This window comes from Rhincodon typus, chromosome 7 (assembly GCF_021869965.1).
Source record: "Rhincodon typus isolate 14 chromosome 7, sRhiTyp1.1, whole genome shotgun sequence".
Classification (NCBI taxonomy): Eukaryota; Metazoa; Chordata; class Chondrichthyes; order Orectolobiformes; family Rhincodontidae; genus Rhincodon; species Rhincodon typus.
In genome coordinates this window covers 82,166,860-82,179,512 of record NC_063338.1, presented here as the reverse complement: position 1 = coordinate 82,179,512, position 12,653 = coordinate 82,166,860, and the positions used below count along the sequence as shown (strand labels likewise).

Sequence of the window (12,653 nt, the reverse complement as noted above, 5' to 3'; positions counted from 1 at the left end):
TTCTTCACAGATGCTGCCGGACCTCCTGCACTTTTCCAGCAACCTCTGTTTTTGTTATGGCTGATAACTGATTGGACTGCGTAGAATGCTCCAGATTAGAGATGGGAAAATGTAGACCCATGCTCCTGAATTTCAGCTGGGCCTGATCCCCTTTTCCTTTGGTCTGACCCCATTTCCACCATTCCCCAAGACCACCATGTTAATCACAGTGATATGATTCAGGCTGCAATAGAAATAGCCCCAAATGAGACACAGTGGTTCAGTGGTTGGCTGCCTCACACCGCCACACACCCGCATTTGATTCCAGCCTTGGGCAACTGCTTGGAGTTTGCATATTCTCCCCGTGTCTGCGTGGGTTTCCTCCTACAGTCCAAAGATGTGCAGATTAGGTGTATTGGCCATGGGAAACTTTTTGTAGTGTCCAGGGATGTGCAGACGAGACAGGTTAGCCATTGGAAATGCAGGGTTACGGGGATAATGGGTCTGATTGGGATGCCCTTAAGAGGGTTGGTGTGGACTTGATGGGCTGAATGGCCTATTTCTACACTGTGGAGATTGTAGCAATGGAACCTCCTTCCCCACTCTCTTGGCTTACTGACTGAAGGCCACTCTCTTAGTGCTATCTTTGCCATCTGAAGAAGGAAGTTCTGGTTATGGCGGGGCGGGGCCTACTCCTGCTCCTATTTTCAATGTTCCTGTGTTGTGTTTTCCTTGGGAGCTGCACCTCCCACTTTGTTAATGTTGCTGACAGCCTCACTAGTGTACTTCCCCACCCCTCCCAACACATCCTCTTGCCTTTCTCAAGACTCGCCTGAGACCGTTTCCAGCAAGACAGCAGCCTGAGATGTGACCCTGCCAAAGGCCAAACTGTTTGTCAAGGCACGTCAGCCAGCAACTGATTATTGAACTGAGGCCTGAGGCCCAATTTCAAGCCAGTTCTTGGGTTTCCATCAAATTCTAGCCAGGCCAAATTCCCATCCCCTCCTAGCAACATAGGATTTAGGAGCAGGAGCAGGCAATTCAGCCCTTTGAGCCTGGTCCTCCATTTAACATGATCATAGCTGATCGTATCCTGGTCTCATCTCCACTTGCCTGCAAGCTCCCTAGTACTTTATCCCACTTTTCATCAGAAACACATCTATTTCTTTCTTGTGTTTGTTGATTCATTCTGCCTCTGCTGCACTCTGGGGCAATGAGATCCACAGATTCACGACCCTCTGAGAGAAGTAGTTTCACCTCATCTCAGTTTTGAATGTACCTCCTCTTACCTGGCTGTTTATGACCACTCCCCCACCACCATCATATTTTCTCTTCCTCCAATCCTGTAAATTACATACATTACAACTTGACTTTGAAGCTTCCCACATCTAGTGATACATAAGTCCATTAGATAATGGTGAAGAAGTAGGCTGTTCAGCCCATATTGAGTCTCCTCTACTGTTTAATGGAATCATAACTGAACTGAATCCTTGACTGTAGTTCCCTGTCTTCACCCCTTAACCCACTGATTAAAAATCTGTCTTCCTTAGCCTTGGCTACGCTCATGGGGCGAAAGCGAGAACACGTACTGATTTGGATGATGAGCCATGATCATATTTATCAGTGGAGAAGGCTCAAATGACCTACTCCTGCCCCTATTTTCGATGTTTCTACATTTAATGACCCAGCCGCGAAAGCTCTCTGTCATGAAGAATTCCACAGGTTCACTACCCATTGAGAGGAGAAAGTCCTCCTCATTAGGCAGAAAAATGGACTGTAGCAGTTGACAGAGGCAGAAGCTCACCACCAGCCTCTCAAGGGGTATGAGGGATGGACAATAAATTCTGGCCCAGCTAGTGACATCCATATCTCATGAGTAAACAATGAATAGTACTTGCTTAGAGATAGTAAGAACTGCCGATGCTGGAGTCAGAGATAACACAGTGTGGAGCTGGAGGATCACAGCGGGCCAGGCAGCATCAGAGGAAAGGTCCCGAACCAAAATAGCAACTTTCCTGCTCCTCCAGCTCCGCACTGTGTTAGATAGTACTTGCTTATATTTGTTTCACCTGGAACAGGTCACCAGCCTATCGCTACACCATATCAAGTATGGTGGAACAGGAAACCCTTACCGTTAGCTGTAGACAGAATTTACAGATTGATAAAGTGACCATACTATGAACACACCTTCTCTGACCATTGAGTGTAGGGGCGGGACTCGAACCTCGAATTTCTGGTTCAGAGGCATGGACGGTGTCCACTGAGCCACAAGACCTCCCGACCTTTAAAACTTGGCAAGATCAATAAATAGTTAAACAAATTTCTGAATGTTACGGGCTTCAACAGGAGGTCCCACCCAAGAAGCTAACCTAACCTCCTCTCGGTCCAATTCGCCGTGAATCTCCAGTATTTTTCCCCCCACATGTCAGAATTCCAGTTCTCGCAGTTTTCCTTTCATAAACTGCAGTTCCTTGTCCTCCTGTCTGAATAGATGTAGTATTTAAAGTCTCTGCAGTGTAATGGCTTGAGACTTTCAGAGGCCCCAAAGACCAAAATTAGAAGAGACAGAAATGAAATGCCTGTTACTCGTTACGTATTGGAAATGTCCCAGACCAGTCTACTAAACATGACATTCTTCAACAGAGCTTTACAGATTAGGTTTACATTTGCTCAGCCGACCAGCAGACACACCAATAAACTTGAGCTGGTAGTGGACGTCACACCGATGCCTGCAAATTAATGGGGGCCAATGTTTGAGCAGTCATCATAGACATAAATCACGGGAAATGGGGGGAGAAATGAGTACAAGGCTTTTCTTTCTATTTAGTAATTTATCATGGGAAGTGGCACATTAATAAACACAGGTCCCCTGAGGTGAGGGGATAACAGAGATAAATACGACTGCCAAATCTAACTTGCATCTCCAAGCCCATAGAAAGCACGGGACTGTGGGAATGCAAATTCAGGTAATATAAAGCTCGTATGTTTTTCTTATACGCATTTTCAGACTTTCTATTAATTTTGAAACAGTGTTAATTTGGTCGTTCCCACAATCCCTAGTATTTCAGCACACTGTATCCCAGCAGCTTAGTTCTGCTGCATACTTAACTGTTTAAGAGTAATTTTCTATTGATTGGCAAAAGCACCAGAAGGGAAATGAGGAGAATTGTTTTCCTTTCGGCAGAAGGTTGGTACAATCAGGAAACACTGCCTGAAAAGGCAATGGACAAAGATTCAGTAATAAGTTTCACTAGAGTTTTGGATATGTACTTGGAAAGGAAACATTTGCAGGGATATGGGGAAACAGTAGGGAGTGGAGCTGCAGCATCCAAACCTGTGACCTCCACTACATAGAAAAACAAGTCTGCAGATACATTGGAATCTCTACATTGGCAAGCACCCCTCCAAGTCACATGCAATTCTGACTTAGAAGTATATCAGCATTCCTTCTGCATTGCTGGGTCAAAATCCTGGAGCTCCCTCCCTAATGGAATTGTAGGTGTCCCTACACACCCAAGGACTGCAGTGGTTCAGTAAGACAGTCACCATCACCACCTTCGCAAGAACAACAGTTAGCCAAGGCTACATCCCATGCACGAATGAAAGAAAATTAAGATAGCTCCTTTGAAGGAATTTGTGAATCAGATCCATTGGTGCTGTTTCATGCTATGAATTGCAAGGGCATTATCTTCATTCAAGATGTACAACTCATCTTTACACTGGTTTGTTTATAAACACGGAGTATAGTTCTTGAAAACTTTGGGATGTATCATGACATTTGTGCAAAATTTTGAGGTGGTATAGCATGGCATCTCTCACAAGCTAAACAATAAAACATTTGCCAAGTTTTTTTTATCCGCAGGAACACTTTCAATATTTCAGAGATATTTAAGAATGAGAATTACTGTTCATCTCCGATTGTGTTTTTAAAAAAAACTGATTGAAAATTCTTGAACTTTCAGGTAAGTTAGTGAGGCCTTATCCTTAAAAATAGGGTGCGTTGTGATATTTCCTCCACTAATTGAAGACTCTGTGATACTCAGCAGACTGCCTTGTTCTGCTATCTTGCCAGTGGTATTAATGAATTTAAAATAAGTGGGCAAATTCCTGCATTATAGAGCAGAGGAATGTCACAAATGCTCTCATATCAACAACGCAGAAGTGATTGATATGAAGTACATAATCCATTATATTTTTGCACATGACTTAAGAAATATTTTCATATATCAGAACAATTAGCTGCCTCTTGGAAAGTTCCTAGAGTAGGGGAGTCCAATCTACACAGCATAGATTTAAGGTGAGAGGGGAAAGATTTAAAAAGGACCTGAGGGGTAGCTTTTTCACGCAGAGGCTGGTGCATATATGGAACAAGCTGCCAGAGGAAGTGATGGAGGCTGGCATAATTGCTACATTTACAAGGCTTCTAGGTGTGTATATGAATAAGAAGGGCTTAGAGGGATATGGACCAAATGCTGGCAAATGGGTCTGGCAAATTTAGGATATCTGGTTGGGATGGACGAGTTGGACCGAAGGGTCTGTTTTCTGTATGACTCTATATTGTATTTCTCAGAAACAGGCAGAAACACCCATTCCAACTGAGCCATACAGACTTCCGAAAGGTTTCAAAAAACATCTACAGGAGTTAGTGAATTTATTGAGAAAAAAGCCCTTCAAGTACTGTACATCTTAGGATGAAAGAATCAGATTTGAACTCTCAGATTTAATTTTCGCAAGGATTTGACTTGCTCCATTGGAAGCTTCCTTTTTCTGCAACAGTATTTGGCACAAAGTGAACCATTTGTGCAAAGAGCCACTGCAGACCTGATGGGCTGAATGGCCTCCTTTTGCACGTTAACAATTTTAGATTCTATTTGCTATCTCATCCTGCACCAGCCCAGGTCAGGTTACTCTCTATATAGCACAGGGTGTTCCGTTATTCAGTTCCAGCCCATACACACAGGCAGCTATCATGACCGGTACAATAACATCCTTGCATGACCAAGAATTGCAGTTACACTTGGTTAAGTTTCTATCATATTGCTGATCACAGTTAGCCTGCCATAGACTGATTCCTAACCATTAAGGGAATCACAGGTTATGGGAAAAAGGTATAAAAGTGGAGTTGACGATTATCTAAGCAGCCACAACCTACCTCACTGAGTGGCCTACTTCTGTTCCTACATCTTATATTTTTTATATAAATATTGGCTTGATGAATTTGTGTAAGCAAATTTTTCTTAGTGAGTTAAGTACTTGCCCATTGCTTCCTGCAGAGCAACATCAGCAATTTCACACATACCAAGGGTTTACTGTTGATACAGAAACTGCCTGAAAAGACTGACCTTCCATTTGTGGTGTTATGCTCATGTCGCTAATGTACAGCCAACTTGAAACTTACCTCTAGCAGCTAAAGAGGTGCTTTTAATTTGTTAATGTTATCTAAAACCTACCCATCGGCTCTTTAAATGTTTCCACTACTTTCAGCACTCAAATTGGTCTCCCGAATAATACAATTGCTGAGTCTGGGGAACCACTCCTTGCATGTGCGGTTCTCAATGTACAGTGCCCTTGGCAGATGTAGCCACATTGTCTAAGCCTTGCCAATCCTATCATTTTGGAAGTTACTGGATGTGTGAATGGCAGAAATGGGGCCAGTGAAAATCACCTCAGTGGACAACGTGGGGAGGGGGGGAATGAAGAGAGAGAAGAAAAGGGAGAAGGAGAAAGTTACAGTACTTGAGAACGCGGGAGAGAGCAACACAATCTGGTATAAGACAAAGAACTGAGGATGCTGGCGATCTGAGAAAAAACATAAACAGATGCTGCTGGAGAAACTCAGTATCTGTGGAGAGAGAAACAGAGTTATCATTTCACGTTCGGTTTAGAAATTCTGAAGAAGGGTCAGTGGACTCGAAACGTTAATGCTGTTTTCTGTCTGCATAGATGCTGCTAGACCAAACGAGTTTCTCCATGAATTTCTGTTTTTGTTTGTTTACACAATCTGGCAGATGGAAGGAGAGGGTCAACAACAAAAATCCTAACAAATTGTGAAAAGGAGGGAGGGAAAGAAAGAGAGAGAAATAAACTTAGGAATGGAGGGAGAGAGAAACCAAAACTCTAGAAAGAAGGAATGGGTGACTAAATTGGAGGGAGGGAGAGCTTGTGCCTGCATGTGATAAGGATTGTTGTATTATGTGCTTTATTCCTGGATAAGATATATTAAAGTTTTCCTCCAAGGACCATGTTCACTTCACTGAAGCTAGCCTTCAGAAATTGGCTGTTGGGGTTTGTTTCATTTTGATTTATACATATTATTTTTATAACTTGCTATGTATTGTACACTGTCAGAAAGTAGCACAAAATTTTTTTTAATTATGAGCTATTTATATCAGTGATATTTTTGTTGAATCATTGGGGTATATTTGAATGCTACTAACTGCAGTTGAAATGGTAGAAACTTCCCAGATATTGTTATTAATTCAAAATAAGTTAAACCGTTCTAATTTCTATTCACCTCATAAAAGCATATGCCAGAAAACGATATGCCATAACATTGGTAAACAATGTATAGACATCAGATGTTCCAATACTGGGTGAATAATCTGGTTAGTGGAGCAATGTGGTTGAATGTCATAGCTAATCGAGTGTCACATGATCAAATCTCCAGGAGTGCACTAGGCCAGAGTTGGCAATGTTAACATTGGGCGTTTGCTGAGCAGAAGTTTTGTCGGTATATTTAATGGTGTTAATCACAGAATTTTGCTTTCGATGCTCAAAAAATGGCACAGTGGCCTGTTTAATTGCAGGTGCTCGCTTGTATCTTTTTTAAGAATTCACGCACATCACATGGATCTGGTGCAGTATAACTAGGATGGAAAAGAACAAAGAAAACGACACAAGTCCAATGTGCGCTGTACCGAAGATTTAGAAGGGAGCATTCACTCTGAAATTAAACAGTTTAATTTCTTTTAAGCTCACTGCATGCGACTTGGATGAGTCAACCTTTGACAAAACTGGAATAACTTCAGTATACCAATTGCGCTGAGAAAAATGATTAAAGTTCTGACTTATGAAACAAGATTTTTCTGTCACAGTCGATAAACACTTAAGTTTTGTTTTTAGCCTGTCACTGAAGTTGTCCACTGTCTGTTTCTCAGTCTCGAGATTCTCGAGTCCTCGGCCAGCTGCGAGAATGAGCAGAAAGCGGGCCCTGTCTATCTCGCCGCTGTCTGACGCCAGCATCGACCTGCAGACTATGATCAGGACATCCCCCAACTCTCTGGTGGCCTACATCAACAACTCCCGAAGCAGCTCAGCAGCCAGTGGCTCATACGGGCATCTATCAGCTGGTGCTATCAGGTGAGGCATTCACTTTGCTGAGTAGGCCCGGCTTTGCCGGCTGACCAATTGTAATTGAGGCTGGACGGTTCGACTGTGGGTAATTCGTGCGTGGTCTACAAGTCTTGGTGAGTGATTGTCATGCTGTCTGCATTCCAGTCAGACACAGCTCTCAGCAGTACTCCCGTAATTAAAGTCAGAATATTGGCTGGCCGACTGGCAAGTGCTGATTAGCCGGGGTCATAAGTTCAGTGTGCAGTTCTTTCCAAATGGCCCTGAATTTTCTTGGATGTATGTTAAGTTAGGTATGTAATCGAGTTATTAGGAACGTCCAGCGATTCAAATCATTGAGCTGAAGAAAGTCCACACTTTGCTGTTGTTTTGCTCATTGTATTTTACCATATAATATGCTACATTAAATTCGAATGTTTAAATTCCTGTCTAAGTTTAACAGAGGAACTAACCCGTTTATTTATAAATCCGACTGATGTTTCTGCTGAAGTCATGGGGCGTAGTGTTTGATCCAAGTCCTTTTAAGCATTTAGTCAACAGAACGGCTGCTGGTCATTTCTAGCATAACAAACTTCCACTCTTTCAAAAACCAAGTTGCAGAAGATTGATTCGTCCATATTTGGAAAAAACAATTCAGAATAAATATCCCATCGACACTGATCCTAGGTCACTGGCAACAGAAATCACAGGCAAAATTGCCCACCAGTGAGTTTGAAGTTGGACAGGGGCATTTAATCACATGGGAGGTATGTAGGAGGGGATCGTTCTACCTCCCTGCCTTGTTCCACCAATGCTGATGTTCACCAGCAGCGGGGGTGGGGGATCGGGGGGAGTTCATAGAATCCCTACACTGTGGAAACAGGCCCTTCGTCCCAACCAGTCCACACCAACCTTCAGAGCATCCCACCCAGACCCATCCCTCTGTAACTACACATCCCTGAACACTATGGGCAATTTAGCATGGCCAATCCACCTAGCCTGCATATCTTTGGACTGTGGGAGGAAACCAGAGCATCCAGAGGAAACTCACACAGACATGTGGAGAACGTGCAAACTCCACACAGACAGTTGCCCGAGGGTGGAATCGAACCTGAGTTCCTGGCGCTGTGAGGCAGCAGTGCTAACCACTGAGCCACCGTGCTGCCCCAATGCATCACGAATTTGCATGTCATCCGTGCGCAGGGGCCATGCTAATCTTCTCTGTATCGTTCCAATTTTACACGTGCTGCCAAAGCGAAGTTATGACACAGGACCGTGAAACACAAGCCCAGGTTTCCTCACTTACCTGCACTCAATGCATGATTGAGGGAGCTGGTAGCAGGAGAAACGAGCTGGGGGTGTGTACCTGCTGAGAGGCTGCGCGCTGTCCTTTCTTCCCACTGTGCCACCCCACCCAGTCCAGAAATGATTACCCGCCCTCACTCCTCTCTGGCCTGCAATTGGTAGGTGACCCTCCAAGCTTGGTAGAAAGTGAGGAGCTAATTGGACAGCAGCTCTGGGTTTGGAAGGGAATGGGGCAATTGGAGGAGATCAATGGACCTGCCCACCCTCGGGTCCTAACACTCAGAAAGCACATGTTGGCCAGTTAGATGCCTAGTTCGAGTGGGTCTTCCCCAACCATGGAGATGTGGGTCTATCACTCGTTCTCCAAAAATCCATCACCAACATTAAAGTCCACCTAAGTGTACAAATTCTGAGGCAACTGTAATCTCTGAGCTTACTTTGTTTGACCCTGTGAGGTAAAACTTTGATGCGCGATGCCAATCTCAGCCAAACATTAAGATGGAGACGCTTTCGTCATCAATCCATTGTATAGCCGTCTGCATCAACAAAACTCAGAGGTAGCTTTGGTGTCACTTTGAGGCTTCACTGCACTTTACAGCCCCACATGGATGAATGACAGAGCAATTGGATGGAAAACAAGGAGGAAATAAACACTTATATCAATGAATGCCTCTTAAATCAACTTCAGAGGTGTGTGATTTTATAGACTCATTCTCTGTATACACTGAAATCACATTTGCGTACTTTTTGGGTTTGAATTATGCAAAGCAATAGTTGCAAAATACTGTGGATCCTGGCAATCCGAAATAAAAACCGATGATGCTGGAAATACTTAGCAGATCTCGCAGCATTTGCAGAGAAAGAAACAGGTTAAATTGCGACTGAAAAGTTAGTGATTTGAAATGTAATCTCTCTCCCAATAGATGCTGTTGGACCTGCTGAGTATTTCTGAGCTTTTCATTATACTTGGTTTCAATTCCCAGCACACTTACCTGTCAGAGCAGTCAGTTCAAGGCAAATTGCAAGGACTGAGTGACCGACAATAATATATTAAGTTACAGGAGTCTTCTGCCCTTCTGTCCAGACATATTTTTTATCAGAATAATGTACTTCGGGTTTCTAAAAGTGTGGGGCAGGAAACTGTAAATGAAAGGATGAAAAAAAATCAAAAATTGTTTCTTGAAAAAGAAATTGGTTGATTAACCAGAGCAGATATCATTGAAATTGCTGATTAAATCTGTTTGACACTTCAAGATATTTTAAGGTCAACTGGTAACCAAAGGAGGTGATGGAATTTCCTTAAGAGAAGACTGACCCTTTTTCTGCAGCATATTATTCTTGGTTGCTTGCAGTGTTTATAGTGCTGTGTGTTCCAATGTTTATTTAAACAAAAGAAATCTGAATCTTTTTTAAAATTCTGGTACTGTTTGATTTCAGCCCAGCGTTCAGTTTTCCTCACCCCATCAACCCGGTGACATTCCAGATGCACCAACAGATACTGAACCAGCAACGCGGCCTGAACTCTGCATTTGGCCACACTCCACCCCTTATACAGCCATCACCAACGTTCCCTCCTCGGCAGCACATGTCCAGTACCTCCGCTGTTTTGCCACCCAGCCAGGCCAATAATGCCTCAACTGAAACTTCTCAGGTAAGGACAGGATTTTTGTTGTGATGCTGTGGGTGGCACCTTTTGAATAGAAAAGATGCGAAAGGAATTGGCAGGTGGGAATGTGGGTTAGCACATTGTGCTATGACCTCAGGGAAGTTGGACTCCAAACTAGAACAAACTGATAAACATCATCTTTCTCCACTGACTGTCTCAACACAGTTCCCCATGAATGTGTAAAATGCCTGCAGAATTTGACTCTATTTAACACTGAGTTAATATCACTCAGAGAGACCATGAGGCTGGCTGGTGCAGGAAATGGAAATGTTACAGGTAGAGTAAGGAGCGTCTTGAAGCTTTATGGAGAGGGTAAAATGACAGAGTTGAGCATTAGGTCTTCTGTTCTACTTCTAACCTGTTTTGTAGATCACACCACAGTCAGTCCAGCCCCTAAAACTGGTACATCTTCATATACTGAGTATATCATCCACTGCCTCCTCACCTCCAAACCCACACCCCCTCCACTGTCAGTAAAGACTCATTTAAGTTTTGACCCCATCTAGGAAACAGATAATACGAAAGAAAGACTGATTTGGCAAACACGACATTGAAACAAAAATGTTAACCTTGAAGTGAGCACACTTGGCTGTGTTCATATGTTTGCACTGTGGGATTGAATTCTTTCCTCTAACCAAGTCTTGGTTTCCATTCTTTAGAGCAAGCTGAGTGGTGAGTCTGCTGTGAGCAGTACTGTTGACCCGATGATCAACAAACGCACCAAAGTTAAAACTGAGGTAGAGGGACCCCGGGCTATCTCTCCAAGTACTGAGGTGAGCAAATTAGAACCTGTGTATTTTTTCTGCCATTCAGTAAAACTTAGCATAGTTAATACGAGTCAGCGAGGACACAATATGAAAATAGGTTATTTAGCCCACCTGTACACTGCTGGTGTTCATGCTTCTCATGACTGTCCCTAAATAACTTTATCCAATCCTATCAGCATATTTTTGTATTCCGTTCCTCCCTCACATCTTTATTCAGACTCTCTTTAAATGCATCGATTCCATTCACCTCAATTCACCTTGTTTCACATTCTGATCACTCCCTGAGTAAAGGTGTTCTTCCTAAATTCTTTGTTAGATTTGTGAGTGACTATCACATAGTTATGACCCCTAGTTTTGGTCTCCACTAGAGTAAAACAATTCAACAAGTTCATGCCTGACTTTCCTGAATCTGGCTTTTTATTTCCAGTTTGTTAAAACCAAATTCGATAACCGAATTCGATTTCAAACTGGCTTCATCATCTGGACAAGTACTCCAGGCCTTTTGAGTGCTAATCTGGTAGTGCAACCACTACAGTAATAGACCCTCAATTTCCTCTCTTCTTTGTCTGCCACCCTTGAGAAGGGACATCAGTGATAAATTTGATACTTGATGAGCGCAGTTTCTAAATTGGAACAAGAAATCATCTAAAATCACCCAGGAGCTGTAGACTTATCGCATCATCCTCAGTTTAGGAAAATATTCACTTAGATTACATTATATGGTGTATTGATGTTGACATCACTTTCCCCCCACCCAACTCCCCCATCCCAACCTGGTCTCCTGCACATTGTTTCTATTTCTACCCCTCCCCATCTTTTTGAGGAGAGAGTTAACATGTTACCAAGAATTTTGCCCCTTCAATGCCTGTAAAATAATCCACAGATCAACCATGATCTCATTGAATGGCAGAACAGGCTCAAGGGGTTGAATGGCCTCACACTGATCCTAGTGCAAAAACAGTAATCTTTTCTCCCAGAAAAACCTATTGAAAAGTACGAGTGGCTGTACTGCTACTGGATTCAAAATAGAATGTTGTCTGGGATTAGGTTGTTAAAGTGTCATTTTTTTTGGATTGGCAGAAAATTTGGTCATGTAATTTACTCGCATTCAAGGAAAACTTCAGTCGAGATGCAAAATTTAAAACATGGTTTGTTTGCAACAGACAGACAATACTGTATGTGAACAGGCACCTTACACTTTTCTTTGATACAACTGTTCAGCTACAAATGCTCATTAACTCAGATCCCAGAAATGGCTCCAATGTCGGGCTATCTTGCAGCTCCTTGTACTCATGCAGGATTCAGTGTGAGAAAAGATGAATGGTAACACCAGCCGTTATAATGCCAGGTTGAGTCCCAGACTCTTTCCTCAGTGCAACACCAGGAGCTGTCTGCTGTGCAATGGAGAGTTACTAATGGGTTATTACCTCAGAGTTATAAAGTACTGCACTGCAATCTCCCTGTCACTGGTCAAAGAGACGAAGATTTGATACAGCGAAACCTTTAGTTCCTGGCCTTCTTTCCATTCTGATGTGTGAGAATTAGCAGCAAGAGCAATTTATCTCCCTTTTTTAAACCATTTTTTATTGTAACTTTAAACTACGAGA

The 12,653-nt window shown here is 42.9% G+C and overlaps 1 protein-coding gene and 1 pseudogene across 1 annotated transcript in view; one reads left to right on the top strand and one right to left on the bottom strand.

Moving 5' to 3' along the window:
* LOC109927471 (zinc finger protein GLI2-like) overlaps nt 1–12,653 on the top strand; it is a 372,063-nt gene that overhangs the window by 298,519 nt on the left and 60,891 nt on the right. The window contains exons 8-10 of the mRNA XM_048599255.1: nt 7,137–7,338; nt 10,051–10,264; nt 10,939–11,052. Of these exons, the coding sequence (XP_048455212.1) occupies nt 7,137–7,338; nt 10,051–10,264; nt 10,939–11,052 (530 nt within the window). The remainder of the gene's footprint in view (nt 1–7,136; nt 7,339–10,050; nt 10,265–10,938; nt 11,053–12,653) is intronic.
* Nucleotides 8,477–8,576, bottom strand: LOC125483603 (annotated as a pseudogene).